An 18,743-nucleotide genomic window follows, 5' to 3' on the forward strand; every position below is an offset into this window, starting at 1 on the left:
TTGTTCCCACACAGCCTCTACTGACACCCAGTGTGAGTGTGTGTGTGTGTGTGTGTGTGTGTATGCACGCATGCACGTGCTCCTTGTTACTGCTGGGCAAGAACAGGAGTTCAGATTCCCCAGTCTGCTTCCACTGATGCCACCATGGCTTGGGAGAGTGACTGACACTATGGGTAGGGGGCAGCCTTGTTATGGCTGAGTGGTGGTGAAAGTCCTGACTCCACTAGACTCCAATTATACTACCCCAAGGAAGAACACCTTGTTACTGCTGGGTAGGGGTGGACGTCCAGGCTCCCCTGTATTTTCCATCGATACTGCAGGGGGAAGGAGGGTTCACTGGGGCCCAGTGGGGATGAAAGTCATGGCTCCCTAGTGGGCCTTCTCTAACATTAATCCTAGCAGGGGTCAGGGTAAGGCAATGGCAAAGGCAAGGTAGACCCCAGGCTCTTCACTCAGCCCTTATTAGTAGGGGTGGATGGAGAGGCAGTTTTTTTCTGAGGGGTTTGGCTGCAGTAGAATAGCTGTTGTCTAAAAGTTTTCTGTCTTGCTAGGCTGTCCCCTTCCTAGTCCTTCTGCCAGAGACAGCAGGCTTTTCATATCTGTGCCTATTGGCATTTCTGCGTTGTCAGCTTCTCCAGTATCCAGTCTGGGATATACAGGCAAAAAGGAACCCCAGAAAACTCAGTGCCATTTTGTCCCTTTGGTCCTAAGCTCCTCAGCCAGCCTGCCTTCTTCTACCTTCCAGAGTCTTCCCATGTTTGTTTTACATATAATGTCCAGGGTTTTTAGTTGTACTCAGTAGAAGGAATTGGAAAAAGTATGTCTACTCCATCTTCCCAGAAGCAGGAATCAGTTTTAACATATACAGTCAACACATAAGATTACACAAAGAACCCCATGTCATTTGGCATTTCCTGTGTATTCCCAGGGTGCTCTGGGGGGTTAAAATGAGGCCTTTACAGGGTAGTAATATCCTGACAGCATATCCATCCATTCAAGTAGCCCTATATTCCTGGCCAGCTTAGAGTCAGAGAGATGTAGTCCATGAGAGATTCAGTCCAGAGAGATTTAGGTCTCATGTTCTCTAATCAAAACTAGCAAATAGTACCTACCTCCCTAGCTTTCCTGATTGTCAGGAACATTTTGAAAATACTTAAACTTCCACAGCCTTTTACAATCACTAGAGTCTCATGTTTCAGTCTAATGTTTCCTTTAAAAGAATGTAGCAGACAATTTACCACCAAATGCAAAAGTCTTCTCCCTGGCACCTTCAATAAAAGAACAGTGATCCTCAAAGTTTATGTCCTGAAATGTAACAGTGAAGACGTATCAAACCTAGTAGGCTTGGAATGAGTCTATTTGCAAGCTAATTTAAAATTCTTATTCTACTGACCATATTACTTATTACAAATTAAAGAGTTTGGTTTGAGAAAATACTTTTTTTTAAGCTTTTTCCTTCAAATATTTAAAAATTAACTATGATGTTTTCAAATTACACCTAGTACTTATATAAAAATACAGTTTGCAATCACTTCTTTCACTCCAAAACAACTTCAAGATTAAATCAATACACAAACTAGAAAGGTTCCCCTTATCCTCCCCTCCTCCCTATTTAATAAAACCAATTAAGCACCAGGTATCAAGCCACTCACCACGTGTTTGGCAAAGCTCCCATTGGGACCAGTGCTGCGTACCAGATGCCCTTCAGAAGGGAAGTTAAAGTTGCCAGCGTTCAGATTTTCTCGTGTGGAGTGATTACCAAAGAGAACGAATGGCTGCCTATTAGGGCTGGAGTGGCAAACCAAAAATGTGATTAGAAAAGAGAGTCCTAGCTAGGGCAATTTCCCAGTGAGTGGGCTCCTTGGGGTTTTCAGAGTGGGTTTTCGGTCCTGCTTAGGGTTTTCAGTCCTGCAGTCTGAGCAAAGTGGTCAATCCAGTCCCCCTAACACTCCTTGCTTGCTGCGAAGTTATGCCAGATGTCTCTGACTCCTCCTACTGACCCACAGGGATCATTTAGGGACATAACTAAATTCAAGCCAGGTTTATATTTTCAGCTTGTTCTACTTCTTAAGGAGAAAGTTCCGTAGGTCTGCTGTCCATGATACAGAGATGGAGCAAGGTTCCAGTTTCATACAACAGCATTTTAACAGAAATAGAAATTTTAAAGGATGACAGTTGTGATACTCAGACTATAGGCAGACAACAGAGGCATTAACCATTCCGGACTAGCTTTTAGGATGGGAGGAGGAGAGTAGGTTTGCAAATATCTCACTACCACACTCACCTGCCCTGCATGCATCTCTTTCTTTTGTCTCCTCTCTTGGTTAGACTTGTCTGTTTATTTTAGCTTTTTGCTGTCACTTTCTGCTCACTTCTCAGCCCACTTCAGTTGACCCCTCAGTCATTTCACTCCAATTACTCTTGCAAAAGTCACCAAGTGACTTTCACATAGCAAATAACAAATCCAATAGATAGGCTTCAACCTGCCCTTCCTTGGTCTTTCAGAAGCACCTGACACCCTCTCCCTGCAAGAGCTGTTACATCTCAGTTTCCCCCGTCAGCCATTCTCTTCCTCTATCTGCCTCTGAATATTCCCAGGGTTTTACTTTCAGCTGTCTGCCTTTCCTCTCCTCTTTCATGATCTATCCCCGTTCCCCTTCCAGTTCTTGCAGTAAATAAATGGCATCATCATCCATCCAGGGACTGCGCCAGACCTGAGACGCTTCCTTAGGCCTCCTTGACTTCTCCTGCCCCTTACCTTCTAAATCCCATCAACCACCCAAGTTTCACTTCTATTTGCTTCTATTTGTCTATTTCCCTCAATCCACATGGTCACAAGCCTCGTCCATGTTGCCATCATTTCCTTCCCAGACGATTGCAATGCTTCCTCACTGTGACCCTGCTTCCACTCCTGCTCTCCTATAATCTGTTCTCCACGGTTCAGAGAGGACAACCTTTCATACATGGAAAGCCTTTAATGCCTTTATGTTATTTTCAGGAGAAGGACTGAATTCTTTCACATGGCCAAAGACTTGCATGGTCTGGCCTGGCCAACTTCTTTGGCTCCATGGAAGGCCACTCTCCCCCAACTTTTATATTCCACCAAACCCATCTTCTTTTATGTTCCTTATGCTCTCATCTCAGGATGCTTTTCTCCCTTAATCATCTTTTTTTTTAAGAATTTATTTTTAAGTAATCTCTACATCCAGTGTGGGTTTGAACCCAAAATCCTGAGATGAAGAATTGCACATTTCACTGACTGAGCCAACCAGGCACTCATCTTATTATCTTTACTCATCATTCAGATCTCCCCTCAGAGAAGACCAGGCTCTCCAGCTATGGTCTTCACAATGCCTTGTTCTTTTCTCCTTCATGGCACCAGAGTTTGTAACTGTATTATTTTGTGAGGTTGCTTGATTAATGTCTTATTTCTCTACCACACTATACACTCCACAAGGGTGGAGAACCATGACTGTTGTTTGTTTATTTATTTATTTAAAGTAATCTCTATGCCCAACATGGGGCTCAAACTATGACCCTGAGATCAAGAGTCAAATACTCTTCTGACTGAGCCAGCTGGGCACCCCCCGTGACTGGTTTTTTAATCATGTATCTCTTGCTTAGTATGTCATATATTCTCAACAAATACTACCTAAAGGATATTTTTAAAAGATAGTTTCTGCTATGGACTGAATGTTTGTGTCCCCATAGAACTCATATGTTAAAATCCTAACCCCCAAAGTGATGGTATTAGGAGGCAGGGCCTTTGGGAGGTGATTAAGTCATTAGGGCAGATCCCACATGAATGGGATTATAAAAAAGGCTCTTATAAAAGAGGCTCCTGAGAGATCCCTTGCCCTTTCTGCTAGGTAAGGTTATAGTGAAATGACTGCTATCCAAGAGGAAGTGGGCCCTCATCAGACATAGGATGGGATAATGCCATGATCTTGGACTTCCCAGCCTCCAGAACTTTGGGAAATAAATGTTTTTTGTTTATAAGCCACCCAGTTTATGGTATTTTTGTCACGGCAGCTAGAACAGATTAAGACAGTTCCCTTTACCCCTACCCTTTCCTTAAATTGCCCTTAGTGTGTGTCATGTGGAAAATTCTTTACATTTCTTGTATTATTCTTAAAAATACCTCCTTAAGCTTCAGGCACATAGGGACTCTTAAAAGTAAACATGACTCTGATTTTTCTTCTGAAGCTTAATTCAAGGTAAATGACCCTAAATCCCAGCCCTGGCAATTTGTCTCACTTCAGACTGAATTGGAATTAGGGAAGAAAAGAGAGGAAAGAACTACTCTCATCTATCCATCAGGGGAACCAACCAGGCGGGGGGCCCTCCCGATTACCATGACAAGAGAGGTGCTAAAGGAAACACCTCAAGAAAACAAATGCAGCAACCCTGATGCTCCCTGTCTTCCTGGGGCTGGACTTTTAATGTCTGAGCCCTTTGACTCCCCACAAGATGCTGTTGATTCCTGCTTAGCCCTTGGACATTCTGCTTCCTAGCTTTCCTGGGGGTAGGGATGGAATGTAAAATTCTTTAGATTTCAGCAAGGTACAATTTTTTAAAAGCTAGTTTACTATAAAACTGTATTTTAAAAAAATATATGTGTAGGGGTGCCTGGGTGGCTCAATCAATCAAGCATCTGCCTTTGGCTCAGGCCATGCTCTCAGCGCCCTGGGATCAAGCCCCGCATCGCATTGGGCCCCACATCAGGCTTCCTGCTCAGTGGGGAGCACTGCTTCTCACTCTCCCTCTGCCTCTATCCCCCACTTGTGTGCTGTCACTCTCTCTCAAGTAAATAAATAAAATCTTAAAAAAAAAAAAAAAAATATATATATATATGTATATATATGTATATAAATACAAAAGCAGTAAATGGACAATTTTTCAGGGTATGAATTTCTTACCCTGTGATGACTAAGTCAATTTATATTTTCCTGACTCTACCTTCTGGACTTAGATACTCCCTCACAACCACCCCCCTTGTTCAATCCCATTTTCTCTATTACCATTCACCTTTCTTCCCCAAGAAACTTACCTGTTTTCAGTTATATGGCTGGAGATCATTCCATGACTGAAGTAACTTCTGAATGGCTAAAAAAGAAGCCAATATTGTATAAATTAAGATCATAATTTTATAAAACAATCACAAAAACCCCTCATATATGTACATATGTGCGTATGTAGGTGTTGTGTGTGTGTGTGAGAGAGAGAGATGTTTATAGATTATTATAAGAACACAGAAGGACATATGTGGTAGAAAGCAACATGAATTTTGGGGATAGGTAGCAAACAAAAAAATAGCAAAAGAAATAAAGACAAAAGGCTGCAAAAGAAAAAGGAAGGTAAAGAAAAGAAATTCTTGTTAAGTTTTATAATTTTTAATTATTGAAAGAAAATTGGACCAATCATCATCTATGGTCCAAGTTACTAATCATGTAGGAATTTTTCCCTTCTATTAAAAATTTGTTTTTCTACATTTCTAATAAAGGAATATATATTAATTCTAACATACTGATTTATTTTTATAGTTATTTGTTTAAGATTTTATTTATTTATTTGAGAGAGCGAGAGAGAGAGCACACACAAGAGCAGCGGGAGGGGCAAAGGGAGAGAGAGAAGCAGACTCACTGCTGAGCAGGGAGCCCAATGCGGGGCTTGATCCCAGGACCCTGAAATGATGACCTGAGCCGAAGGCAGCCGCTCAACTGAATGAGCCACCCAGTCATCCCCTAACATACTAATTTAAAATCAGCATTGAGAAAGAATCCACAGAACTTAGAAGTACACCGAAAGAAGTTTCCCAGGAAACCACAGAAGTACTTCTCAGCCTTGGTGTGTAGAGTACAAGGCTAAATACTAACCTAAAATTGATGCAGGGGCTATGTCAAAAGGGTTCAAAATTCCAAAGGGCAATTTTAATCCATCTAAATAACATCTATTGTTCTCCCCCCACCCTGATTATGTAAGTAATATATGCTTATTTTAGAATTTAATAAAAGCCATTTACAATCCCTAATAACTATTAACATTCTGGTATATTTTCTTCCTATTTTTTTTCTATGTAACATCCATAGTATATGATTGTACCAAAGCCTATTAAATAGTCCTCTATTCTTAGAAATTGCTACTAACTCTCTTACATTATGAATAATACTGTAATAAACATCTTTTCATAAATTTTATTTGCAGCTCTAATTATTTCCTTAAAGCAGATCTGGAAATGAAATTACACAGTAAAAAGGCAGAATTATTGCTAAACTGATTTTCAAAGAAGTTTTATCTGGGACACCTGGGTGGCTCAGATGGTTAAGCATCTGCCTTCAGCTCTGGTCATGATCCCAGGGTTCTGGGATTAAGTCCTATATCGGGCTCCTTGATCAGCGGGGAGCCTGCTTCTCCCTCTGCTTGTGCACTCTCTCTGACAAATAAATAAATAAAATCTTTAAAAAAAAGTTTTATCAATATACACTTCCACTTATGATACATGAGTGTGCCTGTCTCAGGGTATCCTCATATACACTGTCAATTCAATGTCCATTTAGAAATATATTTGCCAAGTTGATAAGTGAAAAATGGTATCTCTTGGGGTGCCTGGGTGGCTCAGTCATTAAGCGTCTGTCTTTGGCTCGGGTCATGGTCCCAGGGTCCTGGGATCGAGCCCCACATCGGGCTCCCTGCTCAGCGGGAAGCCTGCTTCTCCTTCTCCCACTCCCCCTGCTTGTGTTCCCTCTCTCTCTCTGTCAAATAAATAAATAAAATCTTTAAAAAAAAAAAAAAAGAAAAGTGGTATCTCATTGCAGTTTTATTATACATTCCTTTGATTTCTAATGAAGTAGAGTATTTCAGATATATTCAATGGCCATCTGGATTTCCCTTTGGTAATTAACTGTTTACTTACATCCTCTGGATGTTTATCAACTGGAGTTTTGGTGTTCACAGATCTTACTCCACACAATGGAGTACTATGAATCATAACAAAGGACGAGGAAAATCTCAATGAACGGACTTGGAGAAAGTTCGAGGATATATTCTTTTTTTTTTTTTAAGATTTTATTTATTTGACAGAGAGAGACACAGTGAGAGAGGGAACACAAGCAGGGGGAGTAGGAGAGGGAGAAGCAGACTCCCCGTTGAGCAGGGAGCCCGATGCGGGGCTCGATCCCAGGACCCTGGGATCATGACCTGAGCAGAAGGCAGATGCTTAATGACTGAGCCACCCAGGCACCCCTCGAGGATATATTCTTGTTGAGGGAAAAAAGCAAAGTGGAAATGACTCATGTATCTTGCCCTTCAATGAAAGAAACAAGAGAAAATACACATGTATCTGCTTATTTGTGCAAAAGAAAAAAGGTAAATCAGAAAGGAGATTTGTTACCTATTAATAGTGGAGTAAGTAGAAAATGGTGAAGAAAGGGAGGGAATGAGAAGGGGGTGGTAGGAATGAAGGAGTGACATACGTTTCACAGAATATACCGTTTCGAGTTATCTTTCACTCTTGGAACCACAGTAATGAGAGAAGAAAAAAGAATCCAGAAAACTGAAAAGGGCATCAGTGAGATGCGGAACTACTTCAAGTGGCCTAATAACAGAGGTAATTACAATCTCTGAGAAAAGGGTGGACAGAAAAAATATCTGAACAAATAATGGCCAAAAACTTTCCAAACTTGATGAAAACTATAAATCTGCAGATCCAAGAAGCTTAACCAAAGCCAAGCACAAGAAATATGAAGAAATACTCAAAAGTAGTAATAAAAGAGAAAATCTTAAAAGCTGCTAGGGGAAAAAAAAAAAAAAAAGACTAGCTACATACAGAGGAACAAAGATAAAGAATAAATACTAAGATGAACATTAAAGATAAAGAGGAGATGGGGCACCTGGGTGGCTCAGTCGTTAAGTGTTTACCTTCGGCTCGGGTCATGATCCTGGGGTCCTGGGATCAAGTCCCACATTGGGCTCCCTGCTCAGCGGGAAACCTGCTTCTCCCTCTCCCACTCCCCCTGCTTGTGTTCCCTCTCTCACTGTCTCTCTCTCTGTCAAATAAATAAATAAAATCTTAAAAAAAAAAAGATAGGAGAACATCACAAACAATGCAAGGGAGAAGACAGTGGAACAGCATCTTCCAGGTACTGAAAGGAAAAAACTGTCAATCAAGAATTCTATATATGGCAAAAATGTCTTTCAAAAATGAAGGTGAAATAAAGATATTTTTTCAGACATATGAAAGCTGGAAGAACTCATCATCAGAAGATTTGCACCATGAAAAAATATTAATGGACACTCTTCAGGGAGAAGGAAATCACACTAAATGGAAATCTGGATCTACACAAAGGAATGAAGAGCATCGAGAACAGTAACTACATGCGCAAATACATAAAATTTTTAAAGTTATTTAATTATTTTTAAAAAGGATTAAGAAGGATTAAAACAAGATTAAAAAGAGAATTAAAAAAGGAAATTGACTGCTCAAACAAAAATAATAGCAATGTATTAGTAGGGTTTACAACATGTAAAGGTGAAATGCATGACAACAAAGATCAACACCAACTCCAAAGTCAGGAGTCAGTGCAGCACCGGAGAGCTGAGGACTGGCAGTGCAAGCCCAAGGTAGACTCAAGTGTAAGCTCAAGATTGCTCTTCTGATCCTCCCAGCTGACTAACTTTGGGGACTGTCCTATGCTCTGGTTCTTGATTGAGATACCTTAGTTTACTCACGGAGTGAGTCTTACACTGAATCTAGTAACTTCACTATTGTTTACCTGGAAAGAAAGCTTACCTAGGGGTTCGACTGAGGAAAGGAGTGCTACTCACATGTGGAGAATTATTTCTAGGCCTATTAACTAGTGCCCAGAATTCCTTGCTGACAGAGGTATCACCACACTCTAAAATGAGTATCTTTCTTGTATAGAAGCTGGCACAGAAAAACAAAAAACAACTTCTTTATAGAGGTTCATAGGTTGGCATGTGGGCTAAAAACTTCTTTACAGCACACAACAAAGCTTAAGAAAATAATAACCAAAACATATTAGGATTGGTAGTTTTGTATTCTGAAAAAATTAACAAAACTAAAACAGAAACAATAAATAAGTTAATCAATTTTTTTCTCTTTGACCCTTTCCTTACATACCTCACCCGCCTGAGATTCAGAAAGTTCCAGCAGGAAAGGAATTTCTGTATCAAAATTAGCAAAGAAGCTAGTCCACTGATGTTCAAAAGCCATCAAATCCTAGAAGAAAATGAAAAGGATAATGCATTTGGTCATACTGAGAGGTACTTTAGAAAACCAGAATCATGAAACTGCATCAGATATCAAAATACCAGACCATTTAAATATATTTTAAAAGTTAATAGCAAACTACAAATACATGTTATCACATAGATGAACCTCAAAAACCTACAGATACACGTCATCACATAGATGAACCTCAAAAACAAGTGAAAGAGGCCAGATATAAATGACTACCTGGTGTATGCTTCATTTATATAAAATATCCAGAAAAGGCAAATCTATAGAGACAGAAAGTAGATTAGTGGTTTGAATAGGCCAGGTAGGAATAGAGATTGACTACAAGTTAACACAAGGGAATCTGGGGGGTTGATGAAAATGTTCTAAAATTCGATTGTGGTGATGGTTGTACAACTGTAAATTTCACTAAAAATTACTGAATTGTACACTTAAAATGGGTAAATTTTATGGTATATAAATTATATTCTAATAAAGTTATTTAAAAAGAGGATAATAATGTCTACCTAGTGCCTTACGTTAGCAATCTTTATTGGAGAGAGGGACCTATTTATGAGGCACCTAAAAGATGGTACACCCAGTGACAAAAGGTGGTCACATCAGTGAAGCTTTGTTTAAAGACAAGTCAGATGACGTTAGTTAGAAGTTGGGTGGTGCCCCGGGTGGCCCATAGCCTCTCCTCCCTCACACCCTCCCCTAGTGGCAGTGGGAGAATTGTAGAACTCTGTGCTCTTCCCAGTTGACTCTCCTCTTTGTGCAACCTCTCTCCCTCCCCCATCCCAGCTGCTTTTCAGCCTCCTCTCTGAATTCATTCCTGTTCCCAATCACCACACATTGCTTTGTGCTCCTGGCTTTCCTTTAAAACATCATCAGTTAACCAAAACACATCAGTTAACCAAAACACAGGAGTTGCTTAAGATACTCAAATAACATCTTTGTCTTATTTATTTATTTAATTAATTTATTTTATTATTTTTTAAAGATTTTATTTGACAGAGAGAGACAGCAAGAGAGGGAACACAAGCAGGGGGAGTGGGAGAGGGAGAAGCAGGTTTCCCACAGAGCAGGGAGCCCGATGTGGGGCTTGATCCCAGGACCCTGGGACCATGACCTGAGCTGAAGGCAGACGCTTAACGACTGAGCCACCCAGGCGCCCCTTATTTATTTATTTTTAAAGATTTTATTTGTCAGAGAGAGAGAGAGCACAAGCAGGAGGAGCGGCAGGCAGAGGGAGAAGCAAGCTCCCTGCTGAGCAAGGAGCCCGATGTGGGACTCGATCCCAGGACCCTGAGATCATGACCTGAGCACAAGGCAGACGCCTCACTGAGCCACCCAGGCATCCCTCTGTTTCATTTTGAAGTTGCTGATAATCTGTACTCAGATAAGTTATCTTTACTGTCCATTTCACACAGTGTGTTTGTATGCTGGGCACTGGCCTAGTGCCTTGCTCACAGCAGGTATTCTGTTTGCTGCACTAAAACTGACTAGCTGGATCTATGCTCTCCTCCATTCTCTCCCAGTCTATACACAAGTACCCAGACCTATGGGCTCTGTGTTACCCATGTACTGACTCTACTTCTGGCCCTAGGCGTAAAGCACAATGGACTTCTGTTGGGAATACTTAGTGTAAACAACATTCTTACTAATGGCTCTGCTGCTTGCTGCCCAGATGATCTGTATTTTATTTACAGATAGTTACAGATGTGTATGTGTATACATATCTAAAATTATTTTCAGTAATCATGTAGGTGAAAGTGCTGATATTGTTTTCTACATATGTTTTATATATAATGTGGGATAAAAAAATCAGGCATATATGTATGAATATATATATATATATACACACACACACACATATGGAGAGAGACAAACACACAGAGAATTTCCTAGCTCTACCCACTGAAAAGATCTAGAAACAATGACCAAACCAATACCAGTGAGCATTCCTAGCACCTAGACTGTTGTGTTGAAATACCATTCCCCACTCAAAGAAACCAGAACTTACTAGAGAAATGACTGATTCCAGATCTGGAACAGGAGATGTATAAGATAATCCAGGAATATCTTGTCATAGTATATGGCAAGGAAGTTATCAAGGACTATTAGGATTGTGTTAAAACAATTTGTGAGCAACCTGAAGTAAGCCACCGCCCAAAGATGGAACAATGTGAACATTAGTAAAGATGATAGCTCCAATGGACAGAAACATCAAATATGTTTAAATCTATGAGTTCAGAATGAGACAAATTAAAAAGAAGTAATTGGTTACTTTTGGAGAATGGCTGGGAACCAACTTTACTTTTAAAATTGATATATAAAAGCAAGAGTTCAATTATCTTGCTTTTCCCACATGGACTCTACCACTGCATAACCAAATAGTAAGTTGAATATTTCTCTTTAGAGAATATAAATGAAAAAGGAATTACAAAATTGGAATACTACCATTTTACAATGGTGAATAAAGAATCTAATTAATGAATTAAAGATCTAAGGGTTGCATATCAATGTTCACAAAATAAAAAGAGTATCAATTAGATATATGTACACCCTCTCAGAACTAGTTTTCCCTCCCAAAATCAATCAGAACACTGATTAAAACTCTAGATTCAACTACCAATAGTAAGAAAATACAGAACACAGGGGAAAATGTTAAACTACATGATAGGAATGAGATCAACAAATCCCAATGAGGACAACTATAAGATGAATGATCTGGTTTCCTTAATAAATAGATAGTGAGGGGTGGGGACAAAGAGATGGAGGGGGAACGTATAGACTAAAAGAAACCTACATACACACACACGTGCGCGCACACACAGGCAAAGTTAAACTAGGTTTTTTTGGAAGTAAATTTTGATGAAAAAATTGCAAAAAGGGGGTCACTGCCATAGAATTCATGATAGTGTTATTCTCAGGGGAGTAGGAAAGAGGTGATGGGTTTGGCAAAAAGCACTCAGATTGCTTCTGGGGTGGCAAGACTCTGTTGCTTTGCTTTATAATGACTCATTAAGCTATATATTAGTTTTATGCTCTTTTCTGAGTCTTTAATAAAAACTCTTTAAAAACAGATGCACAAGTAATACATATTCACTACAGAAAACTCAGAAAATATAGAACAAAAATCAATTAACATTTTGGAAAATATTCTCATTCTATTTTTACAGATGTATCTTATACACACAGACACACACAAATATGTGCATACTTGTAACTGGTAATCTATAATTATCTGGGTCAGACTGCCCTGCCATACCACCTCTGTGCCATGGCCCAGTAAACCAGACCTTCTGAGTTTGGGATCCTGACCTGCTGCTATCGGGTCCAATCAATGCCCCTGATCCAGGATCCAAGATAGTCTGTGTGTTTTGGGGAATACAGGAAAAAAGATGGGGCACTCCGTTCCAAAAAATTCCCTGAGGATGTGTCAGTACTAATTACAGAATAAGGTAGAATCAGTCATTAAATACTGCTTTCAGTTCCATGCTATGAGTGAAATGAAAGATGAGATGAATTCTCATACTAAAAATAACTAGCATTATATATGAAATGTCCATATAAATACACACATATACACATACACAGTCTTAAAACATCTTAACATCCTTGCATTTCTCTATGCCCACTTTATAGATAAGGAGACTGAGGTACTGAAGAGTAAAGCGACCTGCTTGAGGATGGAATACTAAAGAGCAGCAGAAGTGGAAATATATCTAGGTAAGAGATACCCAGAGCCTGTGCTTTTTCCACCAGACACACTATTCTCCAACTTTTCCCTAATACAAATGGTGTACTTGTGGAAATAGATACTGTGTATGTAGGTGGAACTGGTCAGTTGCATCTGATGATGAAGAAGGGAAAGTTTATCTGCACAGACTCTTTGAGGCCAAATCCAGAAGACAAGCCCAGACAGATATCAAGGTCAGATAAGCAGCAAAGGTCTGAAAACCCCAAGAACCATGCCAGTCTGCCTTGGTTCTTGGCTGGTAGGGAAGGATACTGAACTTTAGACAGAATTCTTGGCCCTAGGCTGGTATCCAGCTCTCTGGTGGCTCAAAGTCCATATCCATGGCACTACAGGCAAGCTGAGTTGGCTTAAGGACTAGGCAAGGGGAAAGCAGTTATGTTTGAGCAGTTGCTCTCAATGTTCAAAAGGAGATGATTCTGGGGCTTTCTGTGTATTTCTGGGGCTTTCAGACAGGTTCCTTCCCTGTGGCTGGAATGTTCATATCCCCTCCTCTTCTGGAAAATCTCTGATCACCACACATGACTCCTTTGGGAAGCAATCCTGAGCAATTCCAGGCAGAGTTATTTTCCTTACCTTCTATGTTCCACTGCAACTATATATAGCAGTTACTAAAGTATACCGCTATTACTGGTCTAAAAGCCCATTAAACAGTATGAGTAGGGGCCAGGTCTACCTATTTCTGTGACTTTAGTATAAGCACAGTATCCAAGAAATAGCAGGGATCAAGAACTACGCATTTGTTGAAGAAACCAACAAGCAGGGGTGCCTGGGTAGCTCAGTTGGTTGAGCATCTGATTCTTGATTTCGGCTCAGGTCATGATTTCAGGGTTGTGAGATCAAGCCCTGTATCAGGCTCTGCGCTGAGCGTGGAGCCTGCTTAAGATTCTCTCCCTCTCCCTCTCCCCCTAACCCCCACTTGTGCCCTCTCTCTCTCAAAAAACAAACAAGCAAAAAGCCCCAAAGGCACTATACTGACTGACAAGGGTAGAAAAAGGATCAATTTCAGTATTTAAAAGTATTTTTAAGAATTATATAATGCAATAAAAATGGGAAAATGAAAATAAAATAAAATAAATGACCAATAAGATTACCACTGGAGGGGTGCCTGGGTGGCTCAGTCGTTAAGCATCTGCCTTCGGGTCAGGTCATGACCCCAGGGTCCTGGGATCAAGTCCCGCACTGGGCTCCCCGCTCAGTGGGAAGCCTGCTTCTCCCTCTCCCACTCCCCCTGCTTGTGTTCCCTCTCTCGCTGTCTGTCAAATAAATAAAAATCTTAAAAAAAAAAAAAAAAAAAGACTATCACTGGAGTTTCTAAGACATAGAAACACAAATTGTTTTACAAAGATGGAAATAATACCTTTTACTTTGCCAAACATATTTTGAACTTCTATATCAAATCCAATTCTAAAACATGATTTTAAATGACAGTATAATGGGCCACCAAATAGATTTATTTAATCTAATTCCTACTGTTGGACATTCACTTTGTCTTCAGTTTTTATTAACAGTTTTTATAAACAATTCTTCAGTGAACATCCTTCACTGGCATCTTTAATTATTTTCTTGAGATAAATTACTAGACTGAAATTGCTGGACAGGGATGCCAAATGTTCCCTCCAGACAGGCATTTCACCTATTCCACTGAAGGTCTCACTCTTACTCTTTGGCAACTGGCAACTCTACTCTCAGCCTTTAACAAATTTCTAGCATTTTAGTAGATGAAAAAGTAGCACCTCCTTGTAGTTTAGTGTATCTGTGAGTATGGGTGCAGTTCATCTATAGGTAGTTCATGGAAAAAATTATCAATAAAACAAAAATATATACTTCTGAGAGGAGTCTGCACTCTCCCTCCATGAGATCTGAGCAGGAAGCATGGAGCTGTAGGTTCTCTGGCCATCAGAGAGCCACCAGCAGTGATTGGCCAGTGGGAATTAAAGCCTAGATGTCAATTTTGGCTTAAGATTACAAGTCTTGGCAAAGGGGAAAGAGATGTGAGCAGAAAAAGTATTTGGATGGTGGACAGAAAAGAGGGTTTTAGAGAAGTTTGGAGGCTATGAAACAGCTCAGAGAAGGGAGAAGAAAATAAGGCAGATTTTTAAAAAGTAATACAGGTATAAATTGCTCGCTTTTCAGTAATTTTTCTAGAGATACAAATAAAGACTAGAATTGCATTTTAAATACTTTTGGTTGTTGGATTCGAATTTTATTAAGAACATTTGTAGTCTCACCGCAAGAGATCCCTGCATAAATTTATGGTCATTTTTATACAAGTTTATAGTAATTTTTATCCTATGTGGGGTTCAATGAGCTTCATGGATTTGTGGATTGATTTATTTCATCAGCTTGGAAAGTTCTTGGACGTTACCAACTCAGATTTCCTACTGCATTTTCTCTCTACTTTCCTTCTGGGACTCCAACTATACTCTGTTAGATCATTTGACATTGTTTGGCAGATACTTGATGCTCTGTTTTATTCCCCTTGGTCTTTTTTTCTTGGTCCTTCAGTTTCGAAACTTCCTTTGACCTATCTTCAAGTTCACAGAACTTCTCTTCATTTGTATCTAACCTGCTGTTAAGACAATCTAATAAATTTTTCATTTTAGGCATAGTATTTTTCATTTCTAACATTTCCATTTGGTTCTTTTTATAGTTTTCAGGTCTCTGCTGAAATTCTTTAGCATTTTTATTAGTTATTTGAAGTTTTCCATTAGTTAATTCCAATATCTGGATCTAATCCTCTTGACTGTTTCTTTTGAGACTTTATTTGTAAGTAATCTCTACACTCAATGTGGGGCTTGAACTCACAACCCCGAGATCAAGAGCTGCAAGCTCTACCAACTATGCCAGCAAGGTGCCTCCCTATTGACTGTTTCTTTTTTCTTTCTTTTTTAAAGATTTTATTTATTTATTTGACAGAGACAGACACAGCAAGAGAGGGAACACAGGCAGGGGGAGTGGGAGAGGGAGAAGCAGGCTTCCCGCAGAGCAGGGAGCCCGATGCGGGGCTCGATCCTAGGACCCTGAGATCATGATCTGAGCTGAAGGCAGACGCTTAACGACTGAGCCACCCATGTGCCCCTTGACTGTTTCTTAACAAAATTTTCTTGCTTCATATCTTCTACTAATTTTTTTAATCATATGCCAGACATTTTGTTATTAAAGTTTTTACTGAAAAACTGAAGTACATAATATTTACCTCTAGAAAAGTGTACCCTTTCTTTTATCAGGCCATTAAAGTAGGGATCTAAGTAATTCTGATCTGTAATTGATCTGGGTCTAGGTCTCACCGCATCTGTGCATTTGTTAATCACTAAATTAAAATATTTTGAGGGTAGGGACTGAACTTCAGTCGATTTTGCTCATGGGAAGTCAGAAAACGAGGAAGAGCCTGGTCTACAGCCCATGGTGATTACCACTATTGCTTCTTCAGCTATAAGATGTCATTGTTGGCTGAGGTGCAATTAAAAATGTCCTTCTGAGTGGTCCCTCTTAACTGACTCCAGAGATGCTTGCAATGTTCTTAAAAATACAGTGTTCTGTTTAGCCTCCATGTGTGACGTATAGCATCCTCACATTCAGGGGACTGCATGCAAGTGGGGTATGGGTCTTAGACACTTGTAGAAACTCCTAAACTACTTAATCTCTCTTCTTTCTTTGTGGTTAAATTTTCTTTATCATTTTTGCATTCTTATGCTATAAATTTCTGCATGTTCACTTTTTTCCATAATTAGATTAGCCATGGATTAATAATGATGATGATTAGGTTTTTGCAAAGTACAAAAAGTTCAGGGTTTAGTTTTCTTTTGTATTCCTATCTAATTAGAAATGTTTAAACAGAATGGATGTTCAATTTTATCAAATGCCTTTTAGGCATCTATGGAGTCATCACAAATGGTCCCAAGGAGAAAAATTAGTGCAGTGATTACATTAATAGATTTCTTTATACTAAACTAAATATTGCACCCTTATTAAGCTCTACTTCATCAGAGAATATTCTAAAATGATACTGGATTCTACTTGCTAATATTTTACTTAAAATACAGGCACTAAAGGGGCGCCTGGGTGGCTCAGTCGGTTAAGCATCAGCCTTCAGCTCAGATCATGATCCCAGGGTCCTGGGATCAAGCCCCGTATTGGGGTCCCTACTCAGTGAGGAGTCTGCTTCTCCCTCTCCCTCTGCCCCTCTTCCCCTCCACTGGTGCTCTGTTTCTCACTTCCACTCTCTCAAATAAATAAATAAATAAATCTTAAAAAAAAAAAAATACAGGCAGTAACATTGCCAAGTGAGACTGGTCTGTAGTTTCCATTTTTGTTACTTTTGTTGGGTTTTAATATCATAACTAACTTAATTAAAAGACTACACACTATTCTTTTTCCATGCATATCTAGTCATGGCCACTGAGAGACACTGCTGAGCTGCTTAATCACAGCATCTGTTCCTGTAGCCTCAGTTTTATCTGTTGCTCCTCACTGGAAATTGCTCCACCCAACTTTATACTTTCTTCCAAGTTCAGATATTAATGCCTGACCCTCTAATCCAGCAGTCAACAAGTTATGGCTTGTGGGCAGGCCACATATTTTTGTAAATAAAGTTTCCTTGGAACACACAGACACACCCATCCATTTAAGCATTGTCCACGGTTGCTCTCAGGCTACAATGGTACCGCTGAGTAGTTCTAACATAGTTCTAACAGAGACGGACGGCATACAAAGCCTATGTTTGCCAACCTCTGCTCTAATTCTTGATTCTTTTAAGCCAAACCCCATCTTTTTAATCATTTCATCTCAGGGAAAGAGTGCAAAAAGACAGCGTCTGTATTGTTTTCCTGAAGTCCAGCCCAACAGAGAGAATGTTTTTAGGTGGAAACGTCAACCCTGGTAGGCAGCCTTGGTCTCGCCTCTGGTGAGGTTTCCTCAGAGCGAAAGAGGCACTATCACTTTTCCAGGTCTCCTTCTACCCCCGAGGAGTTCAAGATAACAATCAGGGAAGAAACTGTTCAAACAAAAATATATCTTGCATTTCTTCAAGTTAAATACCGTTAGTGGATAACTGAGCTGGCTCTAATATTTATACGTTAAATACAATTTGGCTTCTTACTTCTGAAAGCAAACTCTCCAGAGACATAGGATCCATCTTGCTGTAGACATTCCATAGACTCAAACTCACATCCTGCAACTGCAACATAAGGATAAAAACATATAAATAAATGAGTTAATATCACTATGACAACCAAAAGTATCATAAATGACTATTTTGGTGAAAACTCAGTGATTAGAATAAATCAAAATTTTATCAATTATATTAGAACCAATACATATTAATAAATGCAGTCCCATTCAAGGAAGCTATCTTTACAGAAACTTTGGTACATCTTTTGAATACCCTTCTGAGGGCTCTACTCAACGCCCTTTGAATTATGTGTTTTTTCAGTCTAACTGGTGGGAACAGGTACTGTTCCCAGCCCTTAGCATGTATCAGGCACTGTTCTTGATTACTTTTCAGTTGTTTTTTTTTTTTTTTAACTCTGCCCTTGGTAGTTACCTGACACATGAATGCACTGATACTCTTTCTAATACCTGGGATGGGGGGAGGGTAGGGGAATCTTGGCAGATCTTTGGAGTTCTCTCTGGGCACTTTTCTTTTTGGTACTCTAGCTGCCCTGCTCTCACCAGACTCTCTACTGTATCTTCTCAACTTAGGAAATACACTGGGATTCACCTGGGTAACCGCCCCCCCCCCCC

The 18,743-nt window shown here is 39.8% G+C and overlaps 1 protein-coding gene across 1 annotated transcript in view; it reads right to left on the reverse strand.

Annotated features, from left to right (window-relative positions):
* CUNH20orf194 (chromosome unknown C20orf194 homolog) overlaps positions 1 to 18,743 on the reverse strand; it is a 133,200-nt gene that overhangs the window by 79,641 nt on the left and 34,816 nt on the right. The window contains exons 7-10 of the mRNA XM_032419913.1: positions 18,100 to 18,177; positions 9,140 to 9,238; positions 5,051 to 5,106; positions 1,653 to 1,788 (exon numbers count right to left, since the gene is read on the reverse strand). Of these exons, the coding sequence (XP_032275804.1) occupies positions 1,653 to 1,788; positions 5,051 to 5,106; positions 9,140 to 9,238; positions 18,100 to 18,177 (369 nt within the window). The remainder of the gene's footprint in view (positions 1 to 1,652; positions 1,789 to 5,050; positions 5,107 to 9,139; positions 9,239 to 18,099; positions 18,178 to 18,743) is intronic.

The sequence above is a fragment of the Phoca vitulina genome, unplaced genomic scaffold (assembly GCF_004348235.1).
Source record: "Phoca vitulina isolate PV1807 unplaced genomic scaffold, GSC_HSeal_1.0 scaffold22, whole genome shotgun sequence".
NCBI classification, from domain to species: Eukaryota; Metazoa; Chordata; class Mammalia; order Carnivora; family Phocidae; genus Phoca; species Phoca vitulina.